The sequence below is a fragment of the Mirounga angustirostris genome, unplaced genomic scaffold (genome assembly GCF_029215605.1).
Source record: "Mirounga angustirostris isolate CCGP_5_RB_7025 unplaced genomic scaffold, mMirAng1.0.hap1 SCAF_6, whole genome shotgun sequence".
Classification (NCBI taxonomy): domain Eukaryota; kingdom Metazoa; phylum Chordata; class Mammalia; order Carnivora; family Phocidae; genus Mirounga; species Mirounga angustirostris.
In genome coordinates this window covers 147,321,837-147,335,623 of record NW_026991714.1, presented here as the reverse complement: position 1 = coordinate 147,335,623, position 13,787 = coordinate 147,321,837, and the positions used below count along the sequence as shown (strand labels likewise).

General features: G+C 56.7%; 1 protein-coding gene across 6 annotated transcripts in view; it reads right to left on the bottom strand.

The window, feature by feature from the left end:
- The window catches only part of LHPP (phospholysine phosphohistidine inorganic pyrophosphate phosphatase), a 122,117-nt gene that overhangs the window by 62,323 nt on the left and 46,007 nt on the right, over window positions 1–13,787 (bottom strand). For all 6 annotated transcript variants that reach the window (XM_064595415.1, XM_064595417.1, XM_064595413.1 and 3 more), the window contains exon 6: window positions 13,001–13,092. In XM_064595415.1, the coding sequence (XP_064451485.1) occupies window positions 13,001–13,092 (92 nt within the window). The remainder of the gene's footprint in view (window positions 1–13,000; window positions 13,093–13,787) is intronic.

Sequence of the window (13,787 nt, the reverse complement as noted above, 5' to 3'; positions counted from 1 at the left end):
CTGTCCGCTGTTTCCTCCTAGGAGAGCAGGGCAGGGGGGCTCAGAGTGGCAGCCTGCTCTCCTGAAGCTGTTGGACACGTGCAGACCAGAGCCTTGTAGCCCTGCTCCTCTCTTTTCCTCACACGAAACATCCCGATGGAGTGAGGAGAGGAGGCAACCGGGAGACCACGCTCTGGAAGTGGGGCCCACGGAGGCAAGACCTGCAGACCGCAGGAAAAGCGACAGCGAACGGCAGGGTGGGCCCAGCCCTCCGCACCGGGCTGGGAGGCTCTGGGGGGGTACCCTAGGAAGGGGGAATTGGAATGGTGGTGCCCACCAGAGGGCTCGCCATAGCAGAGGCCCAGGACCCTGCCAGGTCCTAAGAGGTGCTTTCGTCACCTGGGCCACGGCCCCACATCTGAGCCCTGCCTGCAGCCCTGTCTCCGTCTGTGGCAGCACATGTTTGGGGTATAAACCCACACACACATGTACCTGGGCAGAAGAGGCCCAGCAGCTTTTGTTTACGACGCAGCCTACCGTACTCACACCTGGCTGGTCTCTCCAAGGCCCAGCCCCAAGGCGGCAGGCACAGAAAGGGGAGCCACAGGAGCAGGAAACGGGGAGCCCGGCTCCTAGGGCCGCCCTATGCTGGCCCCCTGGCTCTCTGGCCTCCATATCCCTCCTCTGTAGAGTGGGGACAGTGGGATGGGTGACGTAAGGCCCCGCCATGGTCTACAATGGGCGGAGCCTGTAGGTAGCATCTCAACGCCCCTGTGCAAGAGCTCAGGGAAGTTCCGGGCTCACGCCGCCACTGTCCTCTTCAGGCCTGCGGCTGGGCAGGGAGGCAGAAGGTGCTCCAGGGGGCCCCGCCTTCCTACTTCGCCTGCCTGCACAGCCTGCTCCTGGCCGCGTGCCTACAGTCCCCTCTCAGTGACCCCGATTCGGGCCTCCAGCCCGGGTCCCCACTTGCGGCAACAATGAGGAGCCTCACCACGTGGCCTGAGCTCTGACACCCCCAACGTGCTCCTAGGCCCCCACAATAGCCCCAAGCTCTGTGCTCCCGGGACCTCTCTCAGCAGCCGGAGGGCAGAGAGGGCAGGTGGGGAAACTAAGTCTGGACACACTCAGCAGGGATTGCAAATAGAGGCTCTGGGGTCAGACAAACCTGATGCTCAAGTTTCTCATTGAAAACCCAGAGAACTAGGGGCATCTGGGTGGCTCAGTCGTTAAGCATCTGCTTCCGACTCAGGTCATGATCCCAGGGTCCTGGGATCGAGCCCCGCGTCGGGCTCCCTGCTCCGCAGGAAGCCTGCTTCTCCCTCTCCCACTCCCCCTGCTTATGTTCCTCTCTTGCTGTGTCTCTCTCTGTCAAATAAATAAAATCTTAAAAAAAAAAAAAAAAAAAACCCAGAAAACTGTGCTGTTTTGCACAAAGAAGAAAAAGTGCCACGGCCGGCACCTGGTAAATGCTGGATTATTCCAGAAAGACAGCTGCTCTTGTCATTACCTAAGAGATCAGGAGGCCCAAGCCACCACCTGGCAGCCCACAGCAGAGCCAGGAGGCACAGTCCAGGCGCCCAGCCGCTCACAGCCCAGTCCATCCATTTCCCAGCAGCTAAAGGACTACTGACAGCTTCCAACACGGCCCGTCAAGAGCCACTGTCCAAACCAATCCTTGCCGGTTCCGACCCAACTCTCCCGGGCTCAGAGCTGCAGCATAAAATTTGTTCTTAAATATCTCAGATTCCCAATGTCTTCTGCCAAATGGGGGCCTGCCCTGCTTCCTGCCTGCCTTCAGAGAGTCCCTTCCACAGTGGCCCTGAAACCCTGAGCCTCCCCAGGCCTTGGCTCGCAGAACCTCCGGAGACTTCTACTTTGGCTCCAGGACATGCCAGCTGGGTTCCCTGGGGCCCCGGGGTCCCTTGGCTTGCCCACACATTGTGCCCACTGCTCCCAGGTCTGGGAGCAGGGGTGGGGGTCTTCTCAGGCCTGCAGAGAGGATCTAGGACACTAGGAGGCACTGGTGAGCTTCCATCCTGGCATGTGGCGAGGCAGGGCAGGAGTATATTTAAACTATTTTGCATAAGGGGACACCTGGGTGGCTCAGTTGGCTTACTTCCTCACTTCGGCTCAGGTCATGATCTCAGGGTCCTGGGATCAAGCCCCGGAGTTGGGCTTGCTGCTCAGAAGGGAGTCTGCTTGTCCCTCTCCCTCTGCCCCTCCTCCTGCTCGTTGCTCATTTTCTCTCTCTCCCTCCCCCTTCTCGTTCTTAAATACATAAATAAAATCTAAAAAAAAAAAAAAAAAAGGCTACTTTATATGGTGGGGCGCCTGGGTGGCTCAGTCGGTTAAGCAGCCAACTCTTGATTTCGGCTCAGGTCATGAGGTCACAGTGGTGGGATTGAGCCTGGAGTCCAGGTCCACGCTGGGTTTGGAGCCTGCTTAAGATTCTCTCTCTCCTGGGTGCCTGGGTGGCTCAGTTGGTTAAGCGACTGCTTTCGGCTCAGGTCATGATCCCAGGGTCCTGGGATCAAGTCCCACATCGGGCTCCCTGCTCTGCGGGGAGCCTGCTTCTCCCTCTCCCCCTCCCCCTGCTGGTGTTCCCTCTCTCGCTGTGTCTCTCTCTGTCAAATAAATAAATAAAATCTTAAAAAAAAAAAAAAAGATTCTCTCTCTCCTTCTCCCTCTGCACCCCCCAATAAAAATAAAATATCCTTAAGCTATTTTATATGAAGACACTGGTGCTTCCCCTTTACTGGCAGGTTCCAAACAGGTTAATCCCCTCTTCTCCCTCCTGGCTGACTGTGGCCAGAACAAAACCAGCAATGACTTCCACACGCCACCTGGATCCTGCCGGCCCCCAGACACAGACAGTATCCATGAGACCCATGAGACCTCCGGGTGGAATGCTGGGGAGGGAGCCCAAGGACGGCCAGGCCCATTCGGCTCTGTGCTGGGGCTGCATGCGCGGGCGGGGATGGGAAGGACACAGTGGGGGCCCTGGGGCCAGTGCCCTGCCAGCCCCCAACTCAACTCCTGGCCTGTCTCCGCACCTGTAAAAGGGCAGGTGGAGTGGGGATGGGATCTGAAGATCAGCTTTTAAATGCTTCAAAGCAGCAGAACCTGCTGGGACACTAGGGGGCTAGGACAGCAGGAATTCACAAGGAAGCCGGATACAGACAGGAGAGCTGCTCCAGCTGAATTAGGGGTAGGGTCTGGAAGCCCCACCTGGATCCCGCTAATTTCCGAGGGACAAAGCAGAACTGAGGCTTGGGGCCCCCAGCCCGAGGACCTTGAGCCCACACTCTCTCTCCCCTGCGGCTCGGAGCTCCTTTGGCCGCTGTGAGTGACTCCTCCCGGCACCAGCCCCCCCCAGCAGGACTTCACAGCACATGTCCCTGGTGGCTGACTCAATTTAAAAATCCACCGGGCTAACTTAAAACAGTGCAGAAACAAACAGAGCAACAGTAATCACAGGTAACACTGCTCTTGCCGGAACCCGGGTTCAAAGGCCAGCTCTCACCAGCTCTGTGACCCCAGGCGAGTCACTCAACCTCTCGGAAGTAATTTAACCATCCCATACAGTTGCTTTGAGGGTAAATGAACTAATGGAATAATCTCTGGCACAGGAGGTCCTACGTCTGTTGCTGTCATGATCTGTGTTTTCCCAACAACCTTAGGAAGAAGACACCTTACTCCACCACCTACAGTGTGGAAGCTAACGCCCAGAGGGCTTAAGGAACCAGCCCAAGGCCAAACAGCTGAGCTGGGATTCACACCCAGGCAGCGGGTCCCAGAACCTGCGTGCTTACCCACTAGGCTCCAGAGACCAGGGCACAGGAGAAAGACTCAGATTCCGTGAAAGTCTTTATTTGGAAGTATTTCCAAGGCCTCAATGCTATGTTTACAGGTGGATCAATGAGCTCTTCCCAGCCCTGGGTCAGCCCGAGCCAGAAACCATGAGAGATCTCCAGTCAGGCACCAGGAAGGGAGGAGACAGGGCCCAGCGCAGGCTCACCTGTACCCCCCAGCATCCCGCAAGAGCATCTGTAAAATGCAGATGGAGCACAGAGAGGTAAGCTAGCCCATGCAGGGTCACCCGCCAGGGACCTCATGCCCTGCCCCGGGCCGCAAAGCCCAGGCCCTTCTCCGGCGCCCCCGTGCCTGGGCCAGGGCTGGTCAGGCTGAGAGGCACCCCTCCCGGCCTCCTGCCCACACGGCTGCAGCTTCTGACAAACCACTGCTGCCCCTCCCTGCCATCAGCTCTCCTTACAATCCCACAAACAGGGCATGGTCTACGATCAGAGAAAACGCCAGATGCCGTGGTGAGACCCAGGCCGACCCGGCGCCTGCCTCCAGGTGCTGAGCTCCCCAGCACAAGGGGAAAGACAGCGACACAAATCCCCCAGCAGTGGCCAACCAGCTGGCCCCGTGAGGGGCGTCTGCTCCTGAAACACAGGTGACCCCGCCTCAGGGCCTTCTCCTGCAGCCCACCACCTCTCAGTCACGCTTTGGGGCCTTTACAGGAACCTGCTGCAGCGAAGGGCTCTGCTCCTGCCAGCCCACCATCCCCAGGCTCCCACCCCAGGCCCCCTTGGGTCCTCAGCCCCAATCCCCGAACTCTGTCACGCAGAGCCTGCAGCGTGTCCGGCCCTGCGCCTACTACAGGTAGGACATGAAGCAGGGCCACCAACACGGCCCCCGCTATCCAGGTGATCCCCTGTGCTGCCACCTTCACCCTAGTCACCTCATCCCCCTGCATTCTGCATCTCACAGAGGCCTCTCCGAGCCCCCAGCAGCCACCCACCGCCCCCCCGCCCCCCGGACACACATTCCGTGCCCCACACTGGACTGGGGACTCTTCTCCCTACACACTGCTGAGCACACAGCAGGTGCTTGCAAAGCTGAGCTGCCTTCCAGATGCACTCCGGGTGGGCAGGAGCAGGCAGCTGAGGCAAAAGCGGGGTCCATCTCCCTGCATGGGGGTCAGGGAGGCTGGGAGCAGCCACCTGCTCCTGCCCGCACAGTAAGCTGGGGTACAGCCAACTGCACCCTCTTCAAAGAAAAGCTAACGTCTCCAATCAAGCCCCTTTCCTTGGGGGTGAGGCTGGCCCTGCAGTGAGCCACGCCAAGCTCTGCCTGCCTGCCACAAGGCTAGGAGCGGCAGGAGAAATCAGCGTGGCTGTACCTGGACTCTTTCCTCGCCCCGCCCGAGGACAGAGACTCCTGAGCACTGCCAACCCTCCCCCACACAAAGGGAAGGCCAGGAGCCGGTCTGTGAGAATGTTTTGGAAATCGGAGGTCACAGTCTCTAGGGGCGAGGTTTCAAAGTGGTGCCACGACTATCCCGGGGCATGACCCCTGTGATTGCACCCAGAAGTGGGGGCCTGGCTGAGCCTGCCCTCAGGAATGCCCCAGGCATGTGGAGGGTCAGGCCAGCAGCCTCGGGCCCTGCTGTGCTGGGCAGACAAGGCATCTCACTGACCTCTCTCCTGCAGCTGTGTATTTATTGAGCTCCTGCTGTACCAAAGCTGCTCAGGATACAAAGGAATACTCCCCCCTCCATCCCCATCTTACAGATGAGAAACCTGAGGCTCAGTGCTCTTCCAGCTGGAAAGTGGCAGAGCCAGGATGTGAGCCTGGGGCTCCTCTCTGTCTGGGAAGGACATGCCCTGACGCAGTAGCACCAGCCCAGGTGAGTGCCCGGGAGCCAGCAACAAAGGGCTGCTCTTCCCATACGAACACGCACGCGACATGGCTAGGCTTTCATCCAGGCACGGGGACAGCTGGGACGGACATGCTGGCAACTTCCCGGGAGCTGCCTTACTAGTCGGGGGGACCCTGGGGGAGTCAGCTCCTTCCCCAGAAAACAGCACGTTCTCAAATGCCTACCGCGAGGCTGGAAGGGGGCCACCAATGTGAAAGTGGCTGGAAAGCTGAAGGGCCGCTCTCCCACTCAGTTTAACAAACGCTGAGCGCCCACCACGTGCAAGGCATTGTGGGGAAAGCAAAAATGGCAAAGACCCATCTCTTCGCTCAAGAAGCAGGGTGGGAGAGCAGGGAGGCAGATGAGGTGGCCAACGTCTGGTGTCTTCCCTCCTTCCTTGTGGGAGGGTAGCCCGTGGCACCCGGGCCTGAAAAGGGGGCCGGAGCCCCCCATCAGGAGGCTCTGGGGCGGTGGGTGGGATGGCAGTCGAGGAGGTGAGGAGCAGGCACTCAGCAGCCCGGCAGGGTCAGGCTGGCTATATTCAAGGGGACTGAGCAAATACGCAAATGGAGAGAGAATAATGTAAACCAGGCTTCTCCCCGTAGAAGGAAGGCACAAATCTGCAAAGGCATAAGGCTGGGCTGAAGCCTGCAGTGTTGGCCTGGAATCAGAGGTGCTGGGGGGAATGTGCTGTCTTCGACAGATACGGATACAGAGGTTCTGGAGGATGGACGTGTGAACGCACATGTACACCCATGCGTACGTGTCCCACCTCTGTCCACGGAGAGGGTCAGAGAGCAGTGATACCCAGAGGCATGGGAAGCGTGTCTAGAGCACTGGGGTTCGATTCCAAATATCACTTTCCAGTAAAAGGAACCAGGGCTCCTTGAGAAATGGATGGCTCCAGGGCTGAGGCAAAGACAGAACATTATTTTGTGCCAGAAAATTAAGGAAGGGCTCAGAGAATGGTGGGGATGGGTCAAAAGGCCACACAGCCGGCTGAAAAGGGCTGCCACTTGCCACATCGGGGACCATGTGAGCCTCAAAATAAATTCTGATAGTAACAGATCGTAACCCATTGAATTAAACAGAATTCCATACGTCCACACTGGTTTAAGTAAAGGAATGGGGAGAAGAAACCATTCTTCTTTACAGTAGAATGCCAACAACAAACGTAAGAATGAAAAGATGGAATGACTTTGGCAACCATCGTAGAAACAGATAATTCAAGAAGTACCAACAGACATTAGAGCCAACAGATAGAAGCAGGGTGAGGAGAGGGATTTCACACAGTCCCCACGTATCTCCCCACAAGTGGTCATAAGTCACAAACGGAAGAAAGTCCGTACGTTTGCACAACTTGTCGCCATCTTAATCGGTGTTACCACCACCAATATCGGGGCAAATGGACATCCCGCGCCTCCTGATAAGACGCCCTGAGAAGCACACAGCACCACTTCTGTGACATTCTGGCCCAAAGTGCATAACCTAGGTCACATCACGAGGAAACGTCAGGTAAAGCGCGTGTCCTGTGATCCTCAAGAGCATCAGTGTCCTGAGAGCTGAGGTCTGGCCGGCGAAGTGCCCCAGACCAACGAAGCAGTCTAGAGAGAGGCCCACGGAGCTGCCTGCCCCCAGACTGGACGCTCCTCGCTACAAAGGACCTCAGGGACCAACGGGTGAAGCGTGGCCAGGTCCGGTCCGAGGGGATGGGTACATGCAATTTTTTTCTATTCTGGAAATCTCAAAAATGGTTTGGAAAATAAGAAGGCTGTGGGAAGTCAAGGGAGTCCCAGGTAATTCTTCTGGAGGTGAGGTGTGTTTGGGCAACAGCAGAAAGGGCCCTGGCGTGGGATCCGTCACAGGCTTCTGCTGGCCACGGGTTTCCCCTGCCCTTGAGACGGCCCCTCTGCTCCTCTCAGCACCCCATATGAAGCCGGGGGGTCCCCTCAGGGCGCTTCCGTGTGGGAGGACTCTGGGAATTCCTTCATTAGGGAAGGGCTGGAAGACAGCAGGATTCAGGCGAGCTGAGGAAGGGGCGGCGGAACAGGTGGCAGGCACAGCGTGATCGAAGGCCTGGAGGTGGGACAGGGCACAAGGGGCTGGAGGGCTGCCTCCTCAAGTGGAGACCTGGCCTCTACTGTGCTCGCAGGTTAGGCTGGGAGGCCCCTGCGCTCAGAGCACTCGCGGGTCTCAGGCTCCTCTCCCCTGAGAAGGTGCGAGATGGAAAAGAGAAAAAGGGCTGGCGAACTGATGCGAGGCTGCTCCACCTGTTTTAACTCCTGGGGCCCCAGCTGGCAGCAAAACCCGGAGACCCAGCACCTCCATGTTTTCCAGGCCTTGGAGGGCAGCAGAGGAGGGCGAGGGCCCGGAGGGAGGGCAGGACCCCAGGCCTGCCGCCCCAGTCCTAGCACCCACACACAGCCGCTTGAGAGAAAGAGGGGGCATGCAAGTGGGCGTGGCCAGCAGGCAGTCTGAGGGGGCCTGGGTGTGAGTGTGAGTGGGGGGAGCCTGGGTGTGGATATGTGTGAGTGCATGTGGCCTGGGTGTTTATGTGTGAGGGTGTGGGACCTGGGCGTGAGTCTGCTGAGTGTGGGACCTGGGTGTGAGTGCGTGGGACAGGGATGTCACGTGTGAGTGGGTGTGCATCCGGCCCCTCCCGGGACCAGCAGCACGGCGCCCTCTAGCGGCCCCAGCAGCAGGCAGTGCAGGGAGGAAGGGAAAATGAAAGCTGACCCTACCAGATCTGGGAGGAGGCACGACGCCCAGGGCAGACGGGATGGGCAGGGTATGAGAACAGGAAGGAAGAGCGCAGGGGTGAACCTGGAGAACACAGAGAAGGCCAGGCTGCACCGTCCCCCGGGGTCCTGCTCAGGGAGCAGCAGGTCTTCATGGTGACCCCGACCCTCTTAGATGACACAGGGCACTGGCTTCATACGACACAGCTGGGCTGGTGTGGCCCTTCAGCTAGGAGAGCTCGAGACAGACTTCCGACGCCCCCTCTCCAGCTAGGGCTCAGGCCCCTCTGCTGGCGACATGCCAAGCCCCCCACCCCATTCTGGGGTCTACAGGCTACAAGGCCAGAGAAAACGGCCCCGAGCACCCCCTCCGTGCTGGGGCGCCTGGGATGCCACCCTTGTGTGGCTGCCACTCTTCCACAGGTCAAACTGTGTGTGTGTGTGTGTGTGTGTGTATAAGCTGGTGTGTAGGGTGCAATGAGGCCACGCCCCGCTGGGCCTGTGGGAGGGAATGGCCACGGGGAGGTCGCAGACCGCTGCGCGTGTTTGGTGGCCCAGAGAAGGCACTGGTTTCAAGCCACAGGGACCGGAGCCCCTCGCCCTGATCCCTTCTGGATGAAACACCTCGGAGGGTGCAGAATGCACCTTGGCTGTGTCACGTCATAAGGGGAGGCAGAAGGAGCTGGGTGAGCCGTCACTGGGGCAGCCAGGCTGGGGGGTGGGAGACTTCCATCATGAAGAGACCTATTTCCGGTGATTTAGTCTTGTGAGTGAGGAGGGGTCCTCTCTGGGCACGGGGGGTCAGGGTAGAGCTGCATGCAGGCTTGGGGGTATTGGGGTACTTGGGTTGGTTTCTGTTTGTGAACTAATAAAGCTGCACTTTTATTTTTTTTTAATTTCTTTGAGAGCGAGAGAGAGAGCACGAGCGAGTGCGAGCAGATGGGGAGGAGGAGCAGAGGGAGAGAGAGAATCCTAAGCAGGCTCCATGCTCAGTGCGGAGCCCAACGGGGAGCTCGATCTCATGATCCTGAGATCGACATGAGCCAAAATCGAGTCAGACCTTAACCAACTGAGTCACCCAGTTGCCCCTGAAGTTGTACGTTTAGGTGGTTTTCTTTTTTGGAATCTTCCAAATTCACAAACCTATGGGTGGGGGGCACAAGTGCACTTTATAAAATAACTCTTGGGGCGCCTGGGTGGCTCAGTCATTAAGCGTCTGCCTTCGGCTCAAATCATGATCCCGGGGTCCTGGGATCGAGCCCCGCATCGGGCTCCCTGCTCGGCAGGAACCCTGCTTCTCCCTCTCCCACTCCCACTCCCCCTGCTTGTGTTCCCTCTCTCGCTGTGTCTCTCTCTCTGTCAAATAAATAAATAAAATCTTAAAAAAAAAAATAACTCTTGTTTGGAATCTCATCATAAAATATTGAGAAGACACTTAACTAAATCATCTGTAACAATCAGATGTCCTTCCTTCCAGTCTCTTCGCTACTCGGATGTCTATACACCTGGCTCCATCTCTGCCTGTGGTTTTCACGGCTGGGCTCCAGCGCCAGTGACCAGCCCAGGACCTAGAGCAGGAGGTCACAGACCAGGTGGAATGTGAGGCTTGAATGACAGGGCCTCAACTTCCACCTCCACCTCAGCTTCCACCTTCAGTGTGGCACTGAAATCTCTGCGTCTGTCAGCGGGGAAACAGGACCAGCCTCCTGGGCTCGTCCCAGGGACCAGAGGCACAGAAAAGACCTGATTCAACATCGGCAGCCTCAGGATGGGTTTGAGGCTTCATTTCGCCGCATGTTGCTGCTGCCCCTTCTTCAGCCTCCCCAGAGGAGGTCCACCAGCCTCTGCAAGTCATCTCTAGTGATGAGGACACCCCCCTCTCCAGGCAGCTCATTCCATGTTGAGACAGCTCTGGCACACCTTTGTGGGCAGTTTCCTCTGACGTTAAATGAGGTTCTTTCCAGAACTTTCTAGAGCAGGGAGAAAGCCAGCAGTGGCATGAGCTGACGGCCACTGTGGAGGTCTCTACCTGCCCCTTGAAAAGGGCAGCATGGGGACATCAACGGCATGTAAAGACAGGGGAGCCCTGGGGCAGGCTCCCCAGTGGGCATATATCCGGAAGAAGCCCACATGGCTAACCAGCCAGGGAGACCGCAGAGCTGTATGCACCAATGCCGAGGTACCACCGTGCTCCTTGCTGTGTTGCTCATAAAAATCCTAATTTAATTGCCCACTTTACCAAAAAGGCCAGAGGAGGGATCAGCTTCAGGCAGAGCTAGATCCAGATACTCCAATGATGTCACTGAAATCTCTCTCTCCCCATCTCTAGACTCTTCTTTCTTGACTGTTAACTTCATCCTTGATCAGGGTTCTTTCTGGGGTACCAAAAATGGCCACTAGAACTTCTTGGCTTATACTTCATTGGCCATTTTCCTAGGGGTTCTGGAAAATCCTGGGCTAACTCACCAGCCCGACTCAGATCATAATCCCATCAACTGTGGCCAAGAGCTCTGCAGGCTGCAGACTGGCCAAGCCTGAGTCCCATGCCCAGGCCTGTGCCTTTGGGGGGCTGGGGGCACAAGGGTGATCCTAAAGGAACACAAGAATCATGCTCGGCACAGGCAGAAACAAAAGGTGCCCACCACCCCACCCTGTTTATGTACTATGGCCCTTCAGAAGGGCCCAACCATGGTACTTCTAGGTTTTTTCACCCTTAAGAGGAATTCTGACCCCCTTGGGGGCAGTATCACCCCTACTGGGCATACATGCGCTAAAATGAGGGGCCAGACACTGTCCCCCCACCACCAACCAATCAAAGAGCAGGTAAACCAAGCAGGTGTAGAGGAAGTCCAACCCAGGCACAGCCGGAGGGCAGGGCCAAGAGGGGCGTGTCTGCCCCCCGCCCCTCCCACCCCCGTAGACATTGACCTCACCACCCATGCCCACCTCTGCCTCTCCCATGCCTTCCCCACTGAGGCCCCTGTGGGTCCCTCCCCATTGCCCTGGGGGGCCCAGCATCCGGGTGGACTGGACTGCTGGGTGCTGACACTGCCCCTCAGGCCCCTAAGCCCGTAAACTAGCAAGAACACAGGCTTCCCCTTCAAAACAGCCAAGAGGGAAAGAGGCTGGAAGCAGGTGGGGCCCTGCCCACTGCAGGCCGAGCATAAACCCACACCACCAGTGTGGAAGTCTGGCATTACCTGGTAAAGTTGACCATATGCATTCCCCATGACCCTGCAATTCCACCTTAAGCAGGCCTACCCTACGAGGACTCATGCCCACGTGCCCAGGAAACATGGATCAGGTGTTCCTGGCGGCACTTCAAAGAATGGCCAAACCGAGACCCACCCAAGTGTCCCTGCCAGGGAAGGGGAAGAGTGGGATGTGTTCATAGCACGGAGGACGCCCGGCCACCAGGAAGAACTAGCTATGCTTGGTGAAACATGCAGTAACTCCAGTTAGATAAAGGTCAGCTCAGGAAGACCTGACTGCGTTTTGGAGGGAAGCAGACCCACACGGAAGAACCACAGAGAACACCATGAAGTGGTCCCCGTGCAGGGTGCCATGGAGGCCTCTGTGGCTTCCCAGCCCCACAGGGGCCCGCAGAGCACATGGTTTCTCCGGCTGTCCTTTGGGGTCTGTGTGTCGCGAGTGCCATCTGCAGGGGAAAGGGGGAGGCGCAGGGTCCCCGCGCCCAACAGAAATGCACCGAGCCCTGATGTGAGCCAGGGAGGCAAGCAAGAACTTTCTAGCAGCTACACTGACAAAAATAAAAATAAGCAGGTGAAATTAACACAAGATACCAGCCTCTGAACATGTTATCGGTATAAAACATGACAAGTGAGCTTTTTCCCGTTCTTTCTCTCCCCTTCAGTCTTTGAAATCTGTATTTTGTACTTCCAGCACATCCGACTGAGAGCAGCCACAGTTCAAGGCAGCCTGTGACCACCGTACTCAACAGTGAGGCTCCAGAGAGCGACCAGTGGCAGAGAGTCCCCCACTTGCTGTCAGGCGCACAGAACCCAGCCTCCTCCGTAGAGGCCAGGCGGCTGTCCCCGGGAGACACTATCATCGACGCCATCCCATCACCTCACCCTCGCTGAAGGCCTGCCGTCCCTAGGTTCTCTGTCCCCCACAAACGGAGAAGGCAGAGCAGAAGAAGGAGGGTGACCAGGAGGAGCCAAGTGCCCACAAGCTGGAAGCTCCATGGGCAGGGCAGGCTCTGACCACCTTGCCCAACGGAGCACGGCCCAAATTCAGCCCGCCCTGCTGTGGCCTGGGGCAGCTGGAGTCCTTGCTCTCGTCTCCACGCTCCACCCTATTCAAATCCCAGTTTTGAATCTTGGACCCTGTATCAAAAGCTGCTTTACCTGACCACTCTCTGCGATGAAAAGATCAGCGAGGCCTGTCCTTAGAGGTCAGTTACAAAGAGGCCAGCAGATGTCCATATACCATTCTTTTTTAAAAAGAACAACCCCCTTTATTTTGGGGAAGAAAACAAAACAAAAACACGGATACCCCAGGAATCCACGGAGGAAGGCAGGCAGGCGAACTTGACCACGTGTGGGGCACTCACCTGAACTTTCCCGTCCGCACCTGCAGGGCTCTCATTCCACACCGCTGGGCACCGCCAACATCTCCCACGATATCATCTCCAATCATGATGGCCTGCCAGGCAGGGACATGGGCTCAGAAGTGATGTCAGGACAGTTTATTCTGTGCGCCTTCATCTTTTTTGACATAATCAACTGCTTGATTTGATGTTTAAAACCACCATCATACAAATTAAACAAGGCAATATTGTCATTATATTGATTAAAAGTCAACCCACCTTGACTGTATCTCCTGCTGCACCCCCCACCCCACCCCCTGCCCAAGAGCCGAGTGCCTCCAATAGTGCATATGTGGGCAACGTGAAATCAGTCAGCAGGTGTAAAGGTGATATGGTGTCACAGGCACGTGTGGGGAGGCTGACCCCATCTTCCCTCTACTCAAACACAGGCTCGATTTTACCTGCAGCTAAATACTCTGTAACCAGGAGCCAACCACTAGTTCTGTGAAAACTAACTAAATTTCTGGCAAATCTCTGTAGCTCACAGTTTAGGAGGTTTTGCTTTCAATAATGAAGATATTAACCTATAAAAACCAAAATAACGTGCAAACAAAAATACACACACACACAGAGGAAATGCTTGCAGCCTGGTTGTCATTTCAAAAAGCATCCTGTGGGATATGCTCTTCCACCTGAAACAACTAGAAAACCAGACAACCAAATGAAACAACAGTTTTCGAGTCACTGCACTGGACATCAAGCAGTGAAGAACAATGATTTGGGACACAGGAAACATATGAGGTGAGGCCCT